This window comes from Limulus polyphemus, unplaced genomic scaffold (genome assembly GCF_000517525.1).
Source record: "Limulus polyphemus unplaced genomic scaffold, Limulus_polyphemus-2.1.2 Scaffold5670, whole genome shotgun sequence".
Lineage (NCBI taxonomy): Eukaryota > Metazoa > Arthropoda > Merostomata > Xiphosura > Limulidae > Limulus > Limulus polyphemus.
In genome coordinates this window covers 48,485-63,645 of record NW_013671280.1, presented here as the reverse complement: position 1 = coordinate 63,645, position 15,161 = coordinate 48,485, and the positions used below count along the sequence as shown (strand labels likewise).

Here is a 15,161-nt window from a genome sequence, read left to right as displayed (position 1 = left end):
ACACTGTCCGACAAGATTGTATTTTTAATTTTTTACACACTATACGTCTTTTTAATTCTATATAAATCTTTTACCGACATCTATTGATTTTTAACTCGCTGTTTTTTTTACATTTTACTTTAATCTATTTTCATTGCTTTTACCGGTTGTTTGGCGCAGATAGCCTAGCTGCTGTGCGCCATAAAACACCAACCAACTGACATTTAGTTTATCCCAGCCCTCACCACTATCTAATCCTAGTTTAAATCTTTCTTTACAGCTGAGTCAATAGCCTTTACAAATAAGCCAGCCCCTACCATATTTAAATGTACATTATTCATTCCAAAAGCTCCCTTCTCCCATTAAACTGACCCCAGAAGTCCAAACAGCCAATCTGCTCATTCTTACATATTAACCTAAGCCTAGCATTCAGCCCTAGTGATCTACTTATAATTTCATCCCCACAATTAATTATCTGCAGTATCCCAGGTAATTTATGGCTCTTTTCTTTAAATGCCTTTGTCAACCCATTGTGCACATCAATTAGCTCCCCAGATCTACATTTCCCTACATCATTAGCTCCTCCATATACAACAAAAAACTACATTATTGCTAGCCCCTTTATTATATCTCTTGTTCTGTCAGTTATATCCTTCATCTGTGCCCCATGGTAACATAATATAATTATTTTCTCCCTATTTACCCTACAGACTATCCTCTCCATATGCCTTGTCAAAGAATCACCTATAACCTCCTTAACTTTATCATTCACGCCCTTCTCTGCCCAATTTGTTTTCATTCCCTCCAATAGTTAGTTCCTCATCTGCGCAAGTCAAGGGCTGAAATCTGTTGCTCAATCGAACATGCTCATGAGCAACTAGATCGACTACTTTTAGCCCTAATAGTACTGTTTTTAACTTGCTAAAAGTCATTGTTAACTTATGTATCCCTTGCATGTAATAGCTTAAGTTCCTCTTGAAATCTTGTTGTTATTTCTTACAGTTTACACTTCTCTTTATCTTTTGCCTCTACTTTAATTAGGGTAGCCACCAACTTCACCATCCTGCAAACTCTACAAACAAATTGCACATCTTCGCTGTTAGCTTCCTTAGAAGTACTAGTCCCGAATTCCCAAATAAAGCCCACTCGTTGCACCCATCACACCTAACAAATGGTGAACCCCTAACTCCATCGCTAATGGAATCGTTCACATACGCATTGAAATATGCTATTTTTTTAAACGAATTCCTATTGAATACTTAGAAAACAATTTGATAGAAATTAAATAATTTTATTAAGAAATGTATCTTTATGAATATAAATTTGTATTTAATTTAGTGGAAGTCTTCAACAGTTATTTATTTCTTGAAATACTAATCGTAAAATTTATCAAACTGCCTTCTCACTTCGTGCAACCCGTTAAATAACTCAATGTGGTCGGTCGGCACCGGGTTTTAGGTCTTTGTGGACCTGGGAAGGTCAGGTACGTCTTCGACTTCTTCTTCCATTCCGAACTAATAATTTAAAACTATCTGTTAAATGCTGCCGAAGCTATTCTGACTACTACTCCTTTTCAGGACCACTCAGTGTGGATAGTGAGAAAACTAACGTTTTCGAACAAGGTGGTGGTTAGCGCATAAAACGCACGGACTATTTTCGAACGAGTAATTAGCCTACCAGTGTCACTTGTGCATAATTATGAACGCATCCCTGGAGTGGTGGCTTGTAATATCGATAATCCGTTCAGTACATGGCATTACATTCATCTTCAAGTTGTAGTATTACGTGTTCTAGGATCCCGCAGGAAAGTGCTCTGCCTGACGGCATTCACCCTGTAGAGTGTAATTGTATCTGGTCTGCAAATATCATCAGGTTCATGAGACAGCTTACCAACTGCGGGAGGAAAATCAAGTAGTATACGTGTCAGTAGTTGCGTCAGTTGTTTTTAGGATAGCCTTTTCTTTCTAAAAATGCTGGGCTGAGAATCAAATTGGTTACATACTGGATTCTTGGCTTTTAGAGCTGACAGTCATCAACAGTTGATAACTACTTTTTTCCTAAGTGAATGGGTATATCAACCCCATTTCTTAGCTTCCACATTCATTACTTTCCCTACCAGAAAACTGAAAGATAGATGCGATCCAGAAGAATGAAAGATGGCATGCTACCAAACACCCTCTGCCAGCACCCACCAAATCTTCAAAACCAATAATTCCTATGTAAATGTCAAGATTATTAATTTTTCTTGTATCTTTCTATTATTTACTTAATTTTGTTATTTTTCGTTTCTGTTTCACCCTCTACCAAATCTTTTTGGGTTAATTGTTGCAACTTGTTTGTAATTCAAGGAATAGAGGGGAACCATATTGTGTGTACTTTAGTCCTATTATCATGCTATTATGTCTCTTGTGTTATGGTACTACTGTATGAAAAGCATCACCAGAATGTCTGGTATAAATCTTATCCCATAATCTCACTAATGTTTATGATAGTCATCTACAACATTTTCTGAGACAACACAAAAATTGACGGCTCCCTAACAAACAAGCGCACTAGCATCAGTAATTGGATTACCTTCAGCCACAAAACTTTGAAATAAAGATTCTAAAAATTAAAAGCCTACAACATTCTAAGAAATTTATTGTAACCGCAGTTCTTTGGTGAAGAAGTAGTTAACACTAATATTTGAAAAAGCAGATGCGTTAAGTGATATTTATCCTTTATTTCTATCAAAGATTTATTAATCGAAATTAACATTTATATTTAGAAAACGCGTAGATTAATAAAATAGGTAATTCATGATTCTTAATACCCGTCGATAATCGTACACTTTCAGTAGAGCTTCTTTTACCCTTACAGAAGTTCTACCTTTTGAAAGCAACCCAATACATGGTCCTATCAAAGTCTATTTCGAATTGTAGAAACACTGCCACATTAATAAAATAAAGAGGTTATGAATACATAACTATAACGCAAGTACAGAAGTTTTTAAAGCTTAAGATTTAATTTTTCGTCATCATAAAAATGCAGTTGTGGTTTGTACCCAACAATCCTCCTGTATATACTATCCTTTTAATTTATTATCTTTCTTTTTTTTATTTTCATATAACATTTTCCTAACTTTCTCGGTCAGACCTAGACTTAACGAACCCACCAATGGGTTGACTGTTTCTGTAGCTATGTTTGTTGTTTACTGATGTTACATAGTCGAACAAGGCTTTCATTACAAGATTTACTATTCGTTTAATCACCTACTGAATTATTTTTATTCGCCAACCACACTTCGTTTCTTATCTAATCCAGCATGAGTATTACGACATCTAGCGGTAAAGAAATCTCCAAACGCCAGCTGTTTTTTCAACGTACAGACAGATTTGAGGAGAAAGGAAATTTAGTTTAGAAAATACAATGGTTGCTAGTGTGATCTGTGGCTTGACACGTAAGAATTTTCTACTTTTTTTGATACTTTGAATAAAAATGTAAGATATGGGGCGTGTGTGTGAGCATTAGCAAAGAAATGTATATTCTTGATGCTAAGACTTAATAAAAGGATAATGTATATAATTATATTCTTGACAAAGTTTACTCCAGAGGACGATGAAAGGTCATTTTCTTAATGTTATTGTTCGGTGAACAGTTTGTAAACATAGAGTGATGTTCAACTCATGCGTTTCATGTACTTAATTAATACTAAAAATTGCGAACTACCGTTTGGTTAACTTTAACTTGTAAATATACATGATTAGGTTTAACTTTTTAAGTTAACAGAGTCTTTGTGGTCAGTATATGCAACATCATAAATTTGATTTGAAATTTAAAATATGATGATTGAAATAAAAAATTAAATGCAAAAGAATGATATATAATTTATGTTCAGTACCACTTCTACCATATACTGCAATGCATTTTGTTAAGTTTAGCAAAATACTATTCATTAAAGGCATTAATGTACACACACATATATTCACTTCCTTTTTCTTTTTCTTGAAAAGTTTAGTGGAGTTTTAAAGTTAAAATTTATATTATTAGTGGAACATCAAAATTCAGGAAAGGAGAAATCTTAGTTGTGTATCAAAACAATTATTAATTTGCTTTCTCTCTATACCTCCAAAAATTGAACAAACTTTTTATGCTTGGGTATAATTTGTACTACCTCAGCTGAGTTTTCAAAGCTACTGATTTTTTAATGGATATGTTACATTTTTACATCCATCTACGATACTATAGTTTTTCAAAAAGTACTGTTGAATGTTTTGTTGAATAGCTTCTGTCTGGTTTTAGTGATGACATTTCACTTTGTGTTGATGAGCCTAGCACAGAACCTGAAGTGTTGGTTCTAAAACCAGATGAAAGTTTGGATCAGATTGTAGGAAACTGTTCAACATGTCAACACAATACCTGAAACAATCTTTAAAAGAAACCTGTTGTTTTAATTATAATTATACATATACTTTGGAAACTGACCATGCATATTGAAGATATTATAAATATAACAGTTTATATTTATCAGGGTTAAATACCATTTAAAGTTAAATTTTGCAATTATAATGGGCAAGCAGATGTCCATTGTGATATCTGTTATTTTACTTTATATATGATTTATATGACTTAGAATACAGCTAAAGTAAAACTTACTAAGTTGAATAAGACATAACATTGTATACCTAACTTGGATATTCTTAGTATTTATTAGATGTTTTTTTGGAGTATTATTACAGAAAACTTATAATTTTTCTGGTAGAAAAAGAAACTTGACCATAATCAGATTAAACAGTGTGGTTTAGTTGAAATGGCACCCAAAGAGTTGCTATGTTTTATTTAGAAAAAAATATTTCACCATGACCAGTATAAGCTATACTTCTTTTACACTGTGTGTTGTATTTATCAATAAAATATTTTCTTACTATAATAGTGATTTTGTACATTTTAAAAACTGTCCTTTCATGGAGAAAGCTTAGACTACATATGTGTCTTAAGATAAGTAACATGTTAATCACTAAACAAATACTGGCTTGTACAAGCTCTATGCCACTTTAAAATCTTGTTTCAAGTGCTAGTTAGTTTCTTCCGTTGAGGTGATATGCTTAAATTATATTAGCTATGTAACAAGCTATCTGATTTATGTATGTATAGCATCTAGATATAAGTTTGTTCACTGACAGTTATTTTTAAATGTTATTATTCCATATCAGGATAAAGTTTTCCTTATATTGTAATTTGCTGCTTTTAAGTTTTGGTTGAAAATGTCGTATTAAAATACAAAATAATCAGAATGGAAAGTAGAATAGTTTGGAAAGACAATTTTTACAAATACATCAGCTGCTACAAGTATTTATATGAAACCACAGTTTATATTTTTTACTCAAATCAGGTTTCAGAACATAAATTTTATGTGTTTATGACATTTTATATTGTCCCAAAATATCTGATTAAATAGTAATAATCTTGTTAAGGATGCTGTAAAGAAAACTGTTAGCTATTCCAAAAGTTAAAATACATTTTCATTGCAAACTATGTTAGTATATGAAAAAATTGGTTTATCTGTCAGGATTAAAGTTGATTCTACTAATGTTTACTTGTTGTACTAATATACATCTTTGTAAGATGTACAAGAGAGCAAAGGTTAAGAATCATGTCTTGTAAAGGTATTATTATCATCAAGACTTTGGAATCAGAACACTGATAAATATAGTTTTTAGAATGTTTTGCCAAACAATGCATTACATGCTATTAGTTACAATTCATTTAAATATTTGTTGGATAGATATATGGATGTGAAAGGTTGTAGTGTGATTTTGTCTGACATTGTGTTTTTTTTTATGTTCATGGGTTACATTACTACTTTTATCATGGTAATTAACTTGGGAGTATAATTGGACAAATTAACTGAATGTGCATGGAGTCTGTCTATTGGACTCGACTCGATAATGTTGACTATAATTTTGAATTTACTACATGTATCTTGATGAAATGTAAGAAGCATTTAGTATTTAGTCAACAGTACAAATCTGTTGTGCATAAAAAAATCAGATGTCTTAATAAAGTATTTGTACTCATGATATATATGAATTGATGAGATGAGTTTGATTCTGACTGACAAGTAGGAATGAAGAATAAAGATATTTTTGTTCATCGTACACTTAGCATACCCTATATAACCTCCTAATTGCATATCTAAGTTTGTGTTCATTATCCCTATATATTGTATCTGTTTTTTTCTCTCCTCTACCATTAACTACCACTAATCAACAACATAGAGTAATATGGATAGCTGACAACTCTGACATTAAATTTATAATACCATGTTGAATGGCACTTTGAAGAAGGTTGTGGCATGTGCAGTTTGACCCCAATCCATGCACATAGGGTTAAATCCTCACCGTAATTGATATACTTGTATGTATAATAAAACAACAGAAAGAAGTTTGCAGTTTACTGAAGCAACTTAAATAAGAAGCATATAACAATAAAGACCAAGATAACATTTTTCTTTTATACCTGAACTAATTTGAATAAAGCATTAGTGAAGAATATGAACTGATAGCTCATTACTACATGTATAAACTGAACTCCATGCCTTCTTAAAAAGAACACAAGTATATTTGTGAATTTCCTACTAGCTAGTTAAACAGTTTGTCCACAGTTTTAATGTGCTAAATAGAATAAAAATATTGCCAACTCAAGCCACATTATCTAGTAGAATATTCTAGAAGTAAATAGCATACTTATAAATAGTTTAGTCTGTGTTTTGGTTTTTCAGAGCTTATACTATCTCTAATCTTAAAGCCTCCATTTCTGATTTCTAAGCTGAACAATAGATAGACAAGCCCTGTTTTCAGTTTACTGTTTTAGTAGACTGAATTTCCAATACATAGTAGGTGGTTCACTCATTTTGTTTTGATGACGAATGGACTAACATTTTATCTAAGATGTTTATGTTTGTAATTTTATTGACATATATATGTATATATATAATACATATATGTTTGTGTGTGTACATAAAGATACAAGAAGAATACTTCTTGTGGATAACACAGTGAAAACCCCTTTAGTAATCTGTAAATTCTCTGTTTTAATTGAACAGCACCAGTTTCATTCTTCAGCATTCCTTAAAGCTTACCAATATTTTCCCATTGAAAAGTTAACAAAAGAGTATATCTCTTTGGTGCTTGTATCTATCTATGTTATGTACACAATTATGTATATGTATGTATGTATGTATATATATATTGGTAATTGGAACAGCACCAACATCAGCTACTTAAATGCTGTCTGTACTCTGTTTAAATTCATCACATATTTCAAATTTTGTTGATGTTTAAATATAACTTACAAATTATTAATTTATTATTAGGTCATGTGGTGACCAGGACAGCACCAAAAATTCCAGTTCAGTCATTAGCTGGAGTAGTATCCAGTAGAAAATTTTCTGAAAAAGCAAGATATACTATGTCATATGAAACTCTTGATGTCACTTCCCCACATGAACGTATTCTCCATGTCCAAATGAACCGACCTGACAAGTTGAATGCCATGAACAAAGTGTTTTGGAGGTAGAATAGAATGACATTTGATGTTTTGTTTGAAAGTAATCATAAGTTAAAAAGAAAATTGATGTAATGTAGTAATTATAAATTCCTTTAAAAGCTGTTTTTTGCATGGTCATTAAGCCCAATGAAAAGCACATATTTATGAAAAATTCAGACATTTAAACTAAATTGTGCATTTGTAAAATGAAATTAATCTATTATAAAATATGTTAGATATGTTAAATTTCATCTGGTGATGAGAAACAACATAATTAGTCATATTAATTTCTTTCCTCAACCTTAACCCTCACACGCATATCAGCATGCACAGTAAATTACCTTTTCCATAGCAGATGCTTTACGACATACACGTTCCTTTGACAATGTCCCTGTATAACATTTCAGAATGCTTGCATTTCACTAAAGCTGTAACTGTACGTGAATCTCACTGTTGCTTACTGGAACTTTGTATTTATTCTTTTCTTGAGACATGTAAATTTTTCACTTCTGTCTTATACTGTGATACATGATCTACCATAAACTCTTTGCTTGCAGTAATGTTTAGTATAATATCAAGTATATTTCAGTTGTTTACATTGAAATTACATGGAATACTATAATGCACAATTCTTATGTTTATAGTTAAATATTTAGACACTAGGAATGTATGAGAACTTGTACCATTCAGTATTTTCATTGCAGTTTTTTTTTTTTCTTATATCAGTTTGCAGGTTTTTATTTGTATATTTTAAAGTCTAGTTTTTGAGAGAGAGACAAATGCACTGTTTGAGTGGGTGGGTTGTTAAGACACACGTTCTTCAGTTATTGTGCTTGTGCAAATTAGAGACTATTATAATCTACCAGTATGGAATGTAGTGGAAGAAGTAAGGGTATCAGACCTAGATGTGTAAGACGTAAAGCTGGTAGCTCAGAATTAGTTTTAAAAAGTACGGAAGAATTGGTCAATAAGAATTCAGACTTAAAATTAAATGGCTATTGACTCTCTTTTTGAAGTTTTGAAAAATTGTCTTGCATTTTTTAATCTTCATATGGAGTACTTACAAATTTAATCTGCAGAGAATAAATTGCTTGTAGGATAATTTTTTGTATAAAAATGAAAAAGACACAAGATGTTGCATCCTTAATTGTTATAACAAAAACAAATAGGAAAAGTTTTAGTGTTTGAGATGTCATTTAATGAAAATTTCGTAAGTGTATGAACTTAAATCTGTATTAACTAAAGTTTTATAATTATTAAAAGCATAAATTATACCTTGTAGCATATACCTTAGAATATAATTCAGAGTATTTACAAATATTGATTTGAAAGTCTGAACTAATTAACCCACTTTAATGTGTTAATTCATAAGGAAACGTAATAACACAGCTGTGATTGCCAGTGAATCTAACTTTGTTATCATACAGATACTTGGAACCCTCAGTTAGCATTATTTTACCCCCAGTTATTTGTTATTTAATTTTTGAGGCCCGTATCATTACTAGTTGATTAATGTATGTGCTTTATAAAGCTCTTTCAACTTTTAGTGTTACTCTTTGGCTGAGTTATTAGGGTACGTATTAGGGTACAAGCAAAGATAAGCCAATTTGCATTGTTTTCAACAGTGAAGCAGTTGAAGAGCCAGTTATGCATATGAGTGATTAAGAAAGTGTTATGTATAATCTAGTCTCCTGTACATGTTGATACACATGGACTTTTAGTTTTGGAGTAGAGGTCTCCTGACATGACTTATCAACCAGAAATGGAAGTTTCATATAGCAACAGAGATTCAGTGTGTAGCTGAATATTCCATTTTGATGGAACAATTTTTTACACTAGTAAATACACAAATTAAAAAAAAAAGTTTTATTTTGGAAGATATTTTCTACATGTCTTAAAAGTATTTCTGAGAAAAATCTGTTGTTACAAGATCTTTTTTTTTTTTCCAAGAATTAAAATACCAATTACATCTTTTACAGCCTTAGTTGTAGAATTTCTTATGATTAAAATTTCATTAAGTTTCACTTGAGGATTTTCAAGCATAAGTTTGTGAATTTCTTTTTCCTTAGTAAAGATTCAGCTTTTGCTTTTCTTTTGTTGTTAACAAACATTTATGTATTTTCTAAGTTTTACATGTGCAAAATAAGAATTATTTAAACAAATTTTTGTGCTAGCTAACTTTCCTCTCCACTTAACAAAATACCCCCTACATGAAGAACGGTGAGTTACTAGAATTTTGCATTCTTGTGATCTAAATTATTTTATGGTCAGGCAAAAACAAAAATATAAGGGCCAAACACAATCCTTTATCCTTTGAAAACTAAATTTGTCATTTTTAATATACTTTTTGTTCACATTTTATTACTTTACTGTCTATTAAGAAGTCCATTTATTTTAATTTTATTGATATTCACTTCTTTTATTTACTTTTTAAAATCACAAATTTCATAAACTTAATTTTATTATGATCTTAGAGAAGTATTAATATATTGCAAATGTATTTTCAGGGAAATCCTGGATTGTTTTAGAGAAATCTCTGATGACACAGACATTAGGGTTGTAATATTGTCTGGAGCAGGACGAATGTTTTCAGCAGGTAGCAACATAATAATAGTGTACTTAGTGAGATGTTAATACATTTATTGAATGAATAAGAAAATTTTAAGGAATATTTTTGTATCAGTTGAAAGATATAATCTAATATGCAATGAATAGGTTTGTTTATTGAGTTACGAAAAGGTCCTTTTTTTTAAGTTTAATTACATGAAGAAAACAGTTATGTTTACTTTCAAGTATTTTTAATGATATATTATTTTGTGTTGAGCTTTCACTAATTTAATGCTTGGATTGATGGATAAGACATAGACTTGTAATGATATAAAAGAGGCTGGCATCAATAAATTGTTTGTTTACAGAGTCTTCTTATTCTTATTGTACAAGGTTATTGCATTTATTCCACACTTTTATCTGCTCTACACTATTACTCATTTTTAACATATATCACTCATTGTTTTAAGAAAATCAGATAGTTAGATTTGCTTTTACATTTTCTTTTGCTCTACATTTAGTAATTATATAAAGTATCTGTTCCCTTGGATTTCATGGCATTAGCTACACTGTAGTACAACAGTGCTTCTGCCTTGTCCTATTTATTTTGTTATTGTTTCTGGCTCAATTTAAAAAGTGATTATCTGTAGTAAGTAGTTTGCCTTAAACTTGATGTAGGAGATTATAGTTTTGGACATTATTATGATATACTGTAATGAAGGAAAACTGTTCCAAATTACCATATTTTCAAAGGGCCCAAGTAGCTCCTACAATCTCTTTGCCTCCTCTTCTTCTTTTTTTTTTTACTTTAGATTTAATACAGAAACATACTTTTCAGTTAACTATCATTGAGTAATCACCAATCTTTCATATGATTTTACTATTCAAACTTTATAAAACACATTTTTTTCATGTGGCTGACTAACTGGCATATGTTGACTCCTTCAAGTTAGAGGCACATAACAAGATCTTAAAGACTGCACTAGCCAGTTCTCCATATTGTGTGGTTAAATGCTTATAAGTGTAAGACTGATACACTGTATTAGGCTTCAGGGATCCTTGCTAATGTACCATTAAACATCCAGCTGTTAATCTCACATAACTCCAATCGCTTCATGTGCAAAGAAATTGAATAAATGACTCAAGGCTGTTGACTTGCAGGACTTCTGTTTTTTTTAACCTAAAATCTTTAAACAGTAGTGTGATTTGAATTATGACATTAAACAATACTTGACGAAACATAAGCTATAAAAATTGTTTCAATTACTTTTTTAACTGAAGTGTCCACAACCTAATTAATGGTGAAACAAGATCCACAGGTGTTAGTCAACAGACACTAGTGTGAATAGTTTATTCTACACAGTAGTTGGAATCCATATATGTTAATATATCTTAGATAAGGACAGTTTAAAGATGTGTTCTTAATTGTAATTTATTCTTCCAACAGGAAAGCAAGTAGAAAATATTATATAGTAAGAAGCCAACTAGTTTAAGTGGAAACATTTCCTCATTGTGGTTTTAAGTATAAAAATTGGATAAATAACTGATGTATTTGACTATATTTTACTTTTAGAAATCATTGTCTATTTGACAAATAGTATCACATGTGATATTTGTTACATGATTTAAAATTAATAGTATATTATAATAAACAAAAGAATCTTGCTGTGACTTTTCAATTAGGTATGACAGTATCTTTAAATAATTTATAAAAACATACAATTAAGTTTCTAGTCTCACTAGACAATTCTTAATTTTTTTTAAGGACTGGACATAGGTGATATGGCTGACTTGATTACATCACAAGTTTCAAAGAAGTCTGATGTAGCCAGAAGGGCAAAGTACTTACAGTCCCTAATTGCTATCTACCAGGAGTCTTTCAATGCTCTGGAAAAAGTAAAGTCATATTTACCAAATGTTACTACTAGTTCAGTTTCATAAATTTTTTCAAATTGTTATGGTGATGTTTTTGGTTCAGAGGGTTAAAAGTCATTTTACAAGCAATTGTGCAATTTGATAATATGCATATTTAAATTATTTTTCATTTTGTCACCTTAAATAATTTAAGTAGATAAGATTGTAGAATTAATGAAATATAAAAAAAGCTTTTGTCCATATCCTCAATTACAATAACTGATTTATTGTGTACAGAATTGTATGGTTAGATCTTTGTTAGAAAAAAACAACTACAATTATGAAGACATGTTTTGTCCATAAAGGTTAAAAAATTAATATTTGTTAATCTTTCATAATACTAATTATAATGAAGCCTTTACATGTGTATGAGCACAACATATGTCTGCTAGTGACTAGTCAAAATTGATATGTATTACAAAATAAATTATAAAAGAATGCATATTCTTGTAGAAGTTATTTTGCAATATCCATATTCATATCTTTTTTCCATAAAAGTACCTACTATATGTAATCAGTTGGGGTATTTGTAAAGAAAAAACATGAATGAGAAATTGTACATACTGAATTAACCAAAGTAAAAAAACAAACAAACTTGTTTGTACAAGTAGATAATTGTCATTTATTACAATTACTTATGCTACTTTGAATTCTGAAGCAGAATATTTTTCATCATTTGTTTTGATATAATATTAATCTATGTCTCAGATGCTGTGAGTTAGATGATATACCATGCAATATGCACATGAGTAATGATGTCATTCTGAATGTTTGCACTACTATTTGTGCTTGCTTCAGATAAGGTACAACACAGGCTTCAAAAAGAGATATAAACACACTTGATGTATCAAAGGCTTTTGGTGAAAATAATGTAAACTAAAGATATAACATAAGAGTATTGAAAGATTGAAATAAATACTTATTTATTAAATACTGTTAATGTTGAAGTTACATGCAATTCATTCATAATTTTGAATTGCTTGTAAAAATATAATCCAATTTATACAACTTGGTAGACTTCAATATACCAGAGTATGAAATGAATTTTCCTAGAAGCTAATAATTTAATATAAAAATCAGTTTGTAAACAATGGGTATAAAAAATACAAGTTGTAAGTGTGACACTTTAAATTCCTATATTGTTTTGTTTTTTTTATGTTATTAAAGTGTTCCAGACTTCTTTATCAAAACAGTTTTTGTAGTTATTGTTCCAGGATATTGACACAACCAAATTTACAATCTTCAGTTTTTTTTCAGTGCCAAAAGCCTGTGATTGCAGCCGTTCATGGTGGATGTATTGGAGGTGGCGTTGACCTTATTGCAGCTTGTGATATCCGGTACTGTACTCAAGATGCATGGTTCCAAGTGAAGGTGATCTTATATTTATTTAACAACTCCAAGATATAAGAAATAGATATACTTGATCCAAATTAAAATTAGAAAGAAAATATTTCTTTAGAAAAGATATGACATTGATTCAGAAGAAGAAGAAGAAAGGAATTTTGATATAAATGAATTATATTTTTACTGACATCATAAATGAGATAAAGACACAGAGAACTCCCCTCTTAAAAAACAAAATTAATTACAGAATGTTTTTATGTTTTATAATAAAAGGTGATGGTATTAATGCATGGACTCGTGTCTCACATAATAACTTAATGTGCATGGATTCGGTCCAATGGAATGACCCTGTACTGGATAAGTAATGTGGATTATACTACTATCATTTGAGATAAGTTTGGAAATGCAATGTAGAATTAATGTTTTATCAGTTATGAATATAAATATATTTTTTTGTCTTAAATATGCCAGTAATGATTGAAAGCACATAGACTGTATGTATACTCCATGTAATGAAAGAAGAAACTAGAGAAATTCCATTAGCACCCCCAGGGAACACCCCCCACTGACTTTTCTGTATTTAGTCAATAAATTGAGTTATGAACTCTATGCATCTTAAAAGAAAAACAACTTATTCTTGACACATCACAAATCATTCCTAGTTGATTAAACCATATTTTACAGGTCCAAATGCTGAAGCTTAGGAGGAGTTACGAGGACAAAATTTTTAAATCCCATCAACCATTTGAGGGATTTTTTTTTCCCACATTGTTCATACACACTTTCAAGATAGACACACTTATTTTAAGTGAGATGTTTTTAATTCATATGCTACTTTTTGCTTTTTGATAAAACTACAATAGAAAATAAAATTTTATTTAAATAATCAAGACCAGTGGACATGAATAATTTTATTCTGATGTACGTTATATTGCCACTGGAATATTTAGGAAAAAAGTGCATTTCTATATTCATAATTGTTAAAAATGTTGTTTTCAAATCCACATTTTATATTGAATGTAAGTCTGTTACTACACAACTTGCTATGAGTACGTAATAAAGAATATTTAACTATTTTTCCTGTCATTAATGACGTACTATTGATTATCATAGACAAATTAAATGCATCTCTCAATGAAATTATTGTAAATGGAAATATCCCCTCTATATACATAGCAATAGAGTACTTACATAGCAACCTTTGGGAAGTTTCTGCATACATAGCCACAAACCTCAGTAAAGATGTAGCCGTAGATAAAACAAAACAATGACCCTTCTCTTTAAAATCAATAAACAAATCATATAAGCAATTTGTTAACTTTCATAAATGTATCACTGTGCATTTCACAAGTACATATGCTTGTATTTCCAAACTGACGAAATGTATCTTCATGAAATGCGGCAAGATTTTAGTCAACAGTACAAAATCTGTTGTGCACAAAACATCAAATTTGTTACTAATGTTTTTATACTCAATATACATCTGTTAAATGCTGAAGTTGGTCAGATTCATACTCTGACAAGTAAGAGTACAAGGTTATGATTATCTGAAAAACAAAAATATTTTTGTCCATCACACTGTATGCACATTGCATTTGTGTAACCTATACAATCTCCTAAATTCATATCTAAAGTCTTGTTTGTTATCACTTTATATTGTATCTGGTATTTTTTCTACTCTAACAAAATCAGCAGTGACTTCAAATTCATAATACTATGTTGAATGGCACTTAGTACAAATTTGGGGCATGCAAACCTTAACTCTTTTGAGATGGGTCATGGGTGAAAGGCCATGTCATTTCATTTATTGACTCGCATTCAAAATTTTATTGAACTACTATTTCATGAAT

The 15,161-nt window shown here is 30.4% G+C and overlaps 1 protein-coding gene across 1 annotated transcript in view; it reads left to right on the top strand.

The window, feature by feature from the left end:
• The first annotated feature begins 3,144 nt into the window (after nt 1–3,144).
• Nucleotides 3,145–15,161, top strand: part of LOC106472857 (delta(3,5)-Delta(2,4)-dienoyl-CoA isomerase, mitochondrial-like) — a 17,298-nt gene continuing 5,281 nt past the window's right edge. The window contains exons 1-5 of the mRNA XM_013933524.2: nt 3,145–3,418; nt 7,334–7,532; nt 10,014–10,102; nt 11,819–11,949; nt 13,225–13,338. Of these exons, the coding sequence (XP_013788978.1) occupies nt 3,388–3,418; nt 7,334–7,532; nt 10,014–10,102; nt 11,819–11,949; nt 13,225–13,338 (564 nt within the window). The 5' untranslated portion in view covers nt 3,145–3,387. The remainder of the gene's footprint in view (nt 3,419–7,333; nt 7,533–10,013; nt 10,103–11,818; nt 11,950–13,224; nt 13,339–15,161) is intronic.